Raw genomic sequence first — 7,438 nt, forward strand, 5'->3', positions numbered from 1 at the left:
AGCGTTGGGGGGGTGGGGGGCGGGGGTTGGGGCTGAGCCAGGGCTGCTGGAGCTTGCAGCGAGGGACCCTGGCTCGGGAGCGCCGCCTGGTGGAGAGAAAGAAGACAAAGGCGCAGCGGCAGGTTTCTGTACAGGAAGTCGGATTATACATTTTAGTAACCGGGCGAGAGAAACGAGGCATCGGGGCAACAGTGCAGGGGCCACAGGAAGAATAAGAGATCGAGAGCTAGGGTTTGGCATAAATCTTACAAAGTGTATAAAGAATCTGTGTTTCTCTACAATAACAAAAAAACCAAAGGCTACAAGAGCGGTTGTATATACAAAACATGGAGATATTGCTTCACTTGCAAACAGGTTCCTGACCAGACAGGGAGACAAGACAGAGAGAAGGGCACAGGGAGGGGGTGGTGGGCGGAGAGCGCGCCGCGTGCAAAAACGAGGGTAAGGTGGGGAGAGGGTCTTCTCCCAGCATAAATCTACAGGCAGGAGCTGGAGTTGCGCACGCACGGGAGAGGTCAAAGGCATGTGCGCTGCTGGCTGTGCGCGGGGGAGCGGGATGCCGAGAGCCAAGAGTGTCCGTCTGCCTGGCCCCTGGCGCCTTGCTCTTCGGGCTTCAGCCTGGAATGGGGCTCTGGATGGGGACCGGGGGCCAGCTGGGCCAGAGAGGGAGGGCGGCGATTGCTCCCCGGAGGCTACCGTGGAAAACTGGAGAAGCCTGCTCGGTGTGCCCATCCTCTTGGCCTCTGGCCGGCCCGGTCCATCCTGCCACCCTCCCCTCCCTGCCCCGCTGAGATGCCCACTGGGACCCAAGGACAGCAGGTGCAGCAGCCGGGGCTTCTAGCTTTCCTTGGGCGGGACAGGAGATGCCGCTCAACTCCTGTTCTTCGTGCGGAGCTCGATGGGAGGGCAGGAGCCAGTCACAGAGGGGCGGAGGGGGTGGGCAGGGAGGACAGGGCAGTGAGGGGTGGGCGGAGGACGAGGACGTGCACGCACGCTGAGACCAGGCGCGGGGCGGTCACAGGTTCTGGCAGCACTGCAGCTTGTTGGGTTTCTGTCCGTCGGTGGTGGGTGGCACGCTGATGTCCACCACGTTGTTTCCGGGGGACTCGTCGTGCGCTGCGCGGTCCGCGATCTGCTTCTGTGACACGATGCGGTAGATCTCTGCGGTAGGCGGGGGCGGGGAGAACGGCACAGGGTGAATGCACTGTGTGCCCCCAATCTCGGTTACCTCCCCTTCCCACAGGACTCATCTGGATGTCACCTCCTCACTGTAGCGCCCTGGATGCTGAGTTGGAACCCCTTCCAAAGGCTCCCACTGTGCCCTGTGCGCCCCCATCACGTCAGGGGGAGCCATGCCATGGGCTGGGCTCCTGGAGGCTCCCTGCCCATCCCCAATGCTGGCTGTGTACTCAGCAAGGGAAGGACCCATATCTGTTTGCAGATGTAACTCCCAGCACAGGTATCTCGTTCTTTAAGATCAGAGGCCCTCCTCCCTCAGGAGAAACTCCCAGAAGCCCAGCGGCTCTGGGACCCTGAGGCCACCTGCCTCCCCAGCTGACCCTGTGGGCTGCTCTCTAGTGAAGCCATGGCAGTGCCCATCTACGGGAGCTGGGCTGAGAGGGTCTCTGTGCCCTGAGTGCCAGCAGGGGTGGGATCTGGCCTCACGCTGTGGAAGGTGCCCTGTCTGTCCTCGTGTCCAGACTGAACAGCAGTTTTAAGGAAGGAAGGTTTAGGGGCTGCGTTCTGGAGCACGTGACCCGTGTGGCTGGTGCCCTTCCCACGCCCACCCTCTGTGATCCCAGCTGGGCCCTATGACCACCTGTGAGAATGTTCTTGAAAGCTTCCTCTACGTTGGTGGAATCCAAGGCTGAGGTCTCAATGAAGGACAAGTTGTTCTTTTCTGAAAGAGAGAATATTTGCCCAGGTGAGTCAGCTGGTGGGGGGGGGGAGGGTGGTCCCCTATACCCTCCTCTTGGGGACCGTGGCTGCCTGTCCGCTCACCTGGCCCAGGAAATGAAGGGCTGGGGCCGAAGGGGTAGGATGGAGATGCCCACCCCTGCAGCCATGGGCACGGCCAGGGAAGATGCACCTGGTGCAGGGGAGCTGCCTGCATTCCAGATGCTTCTCGGATGCTTCAGTCAGAGTCTTGCTCTCAGGAGTGTGGCACCTAGAGGCCCTGGCCAGAGCAGATGGCCCGGACTGACACCTAGCAGCCCTCTGGCCATGCCCTCTGGCCCGGCGTGCGCTCACCTGCGAAGGCGCGGGCCTCGTCCGTGGGCACGGCCCGCAGGTGGCGCAGGTCGCTCTTGTTGCCCACCAGCATGATGACGATGTTGCTGTCGGCGTGGTCCCGCAGCTCCTTCAGCCAGCGCTCCACGTTCTCGTAAGTCAGGTGCTTGGCGATGTCATACACCAGCAGCGCACCCACGGCACCACGGTAGTACCTGCAGGGATGGGGGCAGGGCCCAGGCATGAGCTGAGCCCGCGTCCCTGGGGGCCCCCCAGGCTCTGTGGGCAGTGGCTCCTTGGCCCGAGGGGTGGCCATCAGGGCCTCGAGGGAGGGGTGCGTGTCCTGAGGCCCCGGCTCCACTCCCCAGATACAGCTCAGGAATGGGGAGGCCTAAGGAGGGAGGTTTGGGATCTGGGATCAGAAGACACCCACGGGGTCAGCAGCAAAAGGGGAGGAGGAAAACAGTGACTATGCAGGGAAAGGGCAGAAGCTCTAACGCCTGCCGTGGCCCTGCCCGCCCAGAGCACCAAGGAAATGGATGGACGCACATCCACTCCAAGGGATCAAGGAGCCGAGAAGGTGACCAGGCCTCGGTGGAGGGATTCCAGAAGACAGCAAGTGACTGACAGGGAATGGCCAGGAGTTGGGAGGGTCAGGAAAGAGGCAGTCGAGGGGGTCCTGATGGTGGGGTGGCCACAGGAGGGCCAGGGGTGCCAGGGCTGCACCTGGAAAAGGAAGGCTGAGAACACGGCTGGGCAGGGCGGGCCGAGCAGGCAGGCTGGGGAGCGGGCAGAGCCTGATAACAGCCCTCACCGTGTAGCCAGCACCCAGCGACACTGCAGTGCCTCAGTGGGACGCCAGGGGTCAGAGGGGCTGTGGGACATGCCCACCTGGGGTCACAGCCTGACCAAGCCTGGGCACTGGCCTTTCAGAGGGTCCCACAGCTCCTGGGGGTCTTGTCCCTCCACCGTGTGCCCCCTGCTCTCGGGTCTGTGCTCCCCCCTTCCCCCGCCCCCCCCAGCACAACTCCTACCCATCTCTTGGGGCCCCGCCACTCACGCCGAGGTGATGGCGCGGTAGCGCTCCTGGCCGGCGGTGTCCCAGATCTGTGCCTTGATGGTCTTGCCGTCCACCTGGATGCTGCGGGTGGCGAACTCCACGCCGATCGTGCTCTTGCTCTCCAGGTTGAACTCGTTGCGGGTGAAGCGCGACAGCAGGTTGCTCTTCCCCACGCCCGAGTCCCCGATGAGCACCACTGTGGGGGTGGGGAGCGATACGAGTGAGCCTCCCTGGGTCAGAGGGGGGCAGCGCCCCCGAGCCAAGACCCCACACGCTGCCCACGTCCACCCGCAGAACCTTCACAGTGGCGCCCCAGGTGCTGCAGACACGCGACAGCCAGTGACGGGGCAGAGTTGGAGCTGTCTTGGGGCCACTGGCCCGAGGCACCACGCTTCCTGGTACAGAAGCGAATAGGGTCCTTCAGAGCAGGGTTGCCCCTGCTCTGATGGGACACAGGGATCCAGTCATCCCGGCAGAAGGCAGCTTGGGGATCCATCAACTCCCAAACCTCCACAGTGCCCTGGTGACCTGGGCAGCCAGGCATGCCTGAGAAAGCCCCAGGGCTGGGTGACCTTGGGCAAATCACTTAACGTCTCTGGGCTGCCTTTTCCACAGGTGTGAAAAGGGAGACAGTAACAAGAGCCACCTCGGGGAGGCGGACACGGGAATGCCTGGGATCAGAACTCAGCCAGCATCTCGTACGCTAAGACGGGGCGGGGGTGGGGGGGTCAGATAGTCCTGCAGGGAGGTGGGAACAAGGGCCCTCCTGAGCAGCACAGGGCAGAGCAGGGCAGGCATAGGCGGGTCTTTCCCTCCATCCCTCCCTTTATTGAGCTTCCTGCCCCCACCTGTAGAAGCCCTGCCTCTAGGGGCCCAGCCACTCCAAGCTCTAGGCTGGAGGGTCCTGGAGGGGCCCGGGCCTGGAGGGCTGTGCTCAGACCCAGGACACAATGGGGACTCGTGTCAGTGTGTGCATAGGTGTGTGTGCGGCGCAGAAGAAACAGCCTTTCTTTCCGGACGTCCCAGCTGGAAACCACAGGGACCCCCAAGTGTGGGCCTTAGGCTCTGGTACCCCAGGGTGGCTCTGGCTTGTGGGGAGCCACGGGGGCTGCAGACTTGGTCACCCAAGGCCCCGATGAAAAGTTTTTCCTTGATGAGAACTTCTACGTGTATGTGTTCAGATTCCTGCTGCTTCTTACCACTTTCACTGCTCCCCGACCTCAGGCCATCATCACTCCCGTCACTCCCTGTTGCTGTGACAGCCTCCTCCCTGGTGCCCGCCCTTAAATTTACTCTCAGCTTCAGCCAACAGGCTGTTTTCCTCTTGGCCGCCAGAGGGTGCCTGTGAGCACCCTGCGTGGGTCCCATCCCTCCTCTGCCTACAGCCTTCCAGGGCTCCCACCTCCAAAGTCCTCCTGGCAGCCCTCTGGGCCGTGCATGACCTGCCCCGTCCCCTCCCTGCCCTCACCTCCTGCCTCTCTCTCCCCCGCTCACTCTGCTCCAGACAAACAGGCCTCCCTGCAACGCTACCCTTTGCCTGGAGTGTTCTTCCCTGGGTACCCACCAGGTTCCTGCCCTCATCTCCTCTGTGCGGCCCCTCGGATGGCACTTGATCGAGGAGGCTCCCTGAAGCCATCCTCTTAAAACCCCCCTCCCAGGACTTCGCTGACGGTCCAGTGGTTAAGACTCCACACTTCCACCGCAGGGGGCCCAGGTTCGATCCCTGGTCGGGGAACTAGATCCCGCGCGCTGCAACTACGAGCCGGCATGCCGCAACTAAAGATCCCGCACGCCGCAACTAAAACCCGGCACAGCCAAATAAATAAATAAATTTTTAAAAACCCCAAAACCCACCCCCCCAACACTCCCCATTCCCCTCCCCTACCTTTCCCCCATAGCTCTCCCTACCCTCTCACACTCACCAGGTTTCCCTTATAGATTTTTTCTTGTCATTCTGCCTCGAGGGCAGCCATCTCAGACAGTCTGGCTCCCTGCTGTATCCCCAGGACCTGGTGCACTGCCCAGCGCACGGGACGCACCGGAGCAATGCCTGTCGAATGAACAAACGCCAAAGTGGCTGGCGGAGCTTCCCAGGCTCACCTCCCCCGACACTGGAAGATGGCCAGGTCACCATCCTTGGGCCACAAGTAAGGAGGGGGCGGGCCAGGCAGCCCCCAGGACCCAGCACCCTCTCTGGACAGGCTGCTTTAGAGCCAAGAACAACAAGAACAGGAAGAACGTCCCGTGCTGAGAAAGCTCTGGATGTGCCATCATCTCACATATGCATCACATGACCCATTTTACAGATGAGAAACTGAGGTGCAGACGAGGGAATGACCAGCTTAAGGCACGTGGTCACCAAAGGCAGAGCTGGGGTCTGAGTCCGTGCATGACTGCAGGCTCACTCCCACCCCCCAACCAAGCGCAGCAACTTGCCCAGGGCCACCCAGCTGGAGAGTGGTCCAGCAGGATGTGAATGCAGGTTTTCTGGATCCAGGGCTGAGCTCAGGGGTCTGGGTTCAGCTTCCTCCTCTCCTACCATCTGGGGTATCCTGAACCCCTAGAGTAGCTAGCAAACTCCTATTTGTCCTTCAAAATCCCTGGGTGCAGGCTTCTTCTCTTCTCCCAAACCACCACGTGGCCTAGCCCACAACACCTGTGATGGCAGTGTCAGCGTCCTCCCCTGACACTGGGGGTACCCAGCATAAGAATGCCAAGTTGACTTCAGAGAAAGGTGGAAAGAGGTGAATGGACATGGGCCTGGGGCTGAGGGTCAAGGGCACCCAGCCATGCCAGTGGGGCCATGACTGGACTGACTGTCCACACTCTCACCCCGTCACCTCGTGCCCACAGTAGCTGCAGGAAGCTGGCCAAAGCCAGGGAGGTCTGTACATACTTCTCATATCCTCAGGAACAGAACAGGAAATGAGGAGGAGGGTCCTTTTGGGCCCTTGCCTGTATCCTCCCCACCCTCTCACTCCCTTCCCAGCCCTGTCCAGCTGTCCAGCCTCGGGGTCCCCTTTGCCACATCGGGGTTCTGCCCCGGCCCAGCCAACCATCTCCTCAGCCCCTCAGGCCGGGCCAGCCCTAAAGGCTTTGTTACGGAGCTTTCAGGGCCACCCCAGCGACAGATGTTCACGTTATCGTGTACAGTTGGAGACGCTCAATACAGAGTGACCAAGTTCCCTGGCCCAAGGTCACCCAGTGATAACACTGGAGGCCAGAGCAGAACAACGGCCACCAGCCGCTGCCCAGACAAATGGCGGGGAGGGGGGGCTGCCCCCACGGTCCCTGGCACGCGGTGCCCAATGCAGAAGTGGCCAGCAGGGCAGCGGCCGGGCTGGTCCCGTGTGCAGGCTGGGAATGAGAATGGCATTGTCGAAGATACAAGTCATCTGTTGTCTCCGGGAAAGAAAGGGCCCTTGAGGACGCAGCCCCCAGCATTTCCACAGGAGTTGGTGGCATCACTGGCCGGGACACGGTCCCCCTGGGCACACCAGTTGGCTGGCAGAGCAGGCAAGCCCAGTGGGCAAAAACAAAGAGCTGGCACCTCCTGGAAGCCCTTGGTCCTCTGGCCCGCCCCACGACAGCGTGGCACATCTGGGGCCCCCATTCTGACACTCAGGTCACCGAGTGGCCATTGGGGGCGCTCGGCTCCCCGACTCCAGGCAGAGCAGGGCTCCACCCCTCCCCCAGGAAGCAGGCCCTGCAGATCCCAGGCCCCAGGGACTGGCAGGGGAGGAAGAGCCAGAGCTATTCCCCAGGGGAATCAGAGAGCAGAGGACAGGTGCCCCAAACCGGGGCACAGGCAGGGCCACCATTCATAATGGGGGGAGCTGGTGTGCTCGGGTCCCAAACCAGCTGGCCAAGTGTGAGGTCTGCTCAGGCTGGAGAGCCAGGAGGCTGCCTCGGGAGCACCTGGTGAGCACTGGGGCCGGCCTGTTCCCTGGGAGTGAGTGAGTGGTGGGAGCTCTGGGAAGGCCTTGGTGGCCCTTGGGGACCTAGCTGCTCGCACTGTGGCCCCTGCCGCCCAGTCCATCAGAGGAGAGTTTGGGGCGCCCCCGGGGATTGATCGGCAGGCTGGGAAAATGGCCCTTCGCTGAAAAGGATAAAATGTTAGCAGGATAAATGTGAGGATCTATAATTAGG

General features: G+C 61.8%; 1 protein-coding gene across 1 annotated transcript in view; it reads right to left on the reverse strand.

The window, feature by feature from the left end:
* Window positions 1-123: 123 nt before the first annotated feature.
* RAB11B (RAB11B, member RAS oncogene family) overlaps window positions 124-7,438 on the reverse strand; it is a 10,942-nt gene continuing 3,627 nt past the window's right edge. Inside the window, exons 2-5 of the mRNA XM_024745966.1 lie at window positions 3,290-3,485; window positions 2,251-2,444; window positions 1,820-1,900; window positions 124-1,161 (exon numbers count right to left, since the gene is read on the reverse strand). Coding sequence (XP_024601734.1) covers window positions 1,016-1,161; window positions 1,820-1,900; window positions 2,251-2,444; window positions 3,290-3,485 — 617 coding nt within the window. The 3' untranslated portion in view covers window positions 124-1,015. The remainder of the gene's footprint in view (window positions 1,162-1,819; window positions 1,901-2,250; window positions 2,445-3,289; window positions 3,486-7,438) is intronic.

This window comes from Neophocaena asiaeorientalis, unplaced genomic scaffold (assembly GCF_003031525.2).
Source record: "Neophocaena asiaeorientalis asiaeorientalis breed wild unplaced genomic scaffold, Neophocaena_asiaeorientalis_V1.1 scaffold357, whole genome shotgun sequence".
Taxonomy (NCBI): domain Eukaryota; kingdom Metazoa; phylum Chordata; class Mammalia; order Artiodactyla; family Phocoenidae; genus Neophocaena; species Neophocaena asiaeorientalis.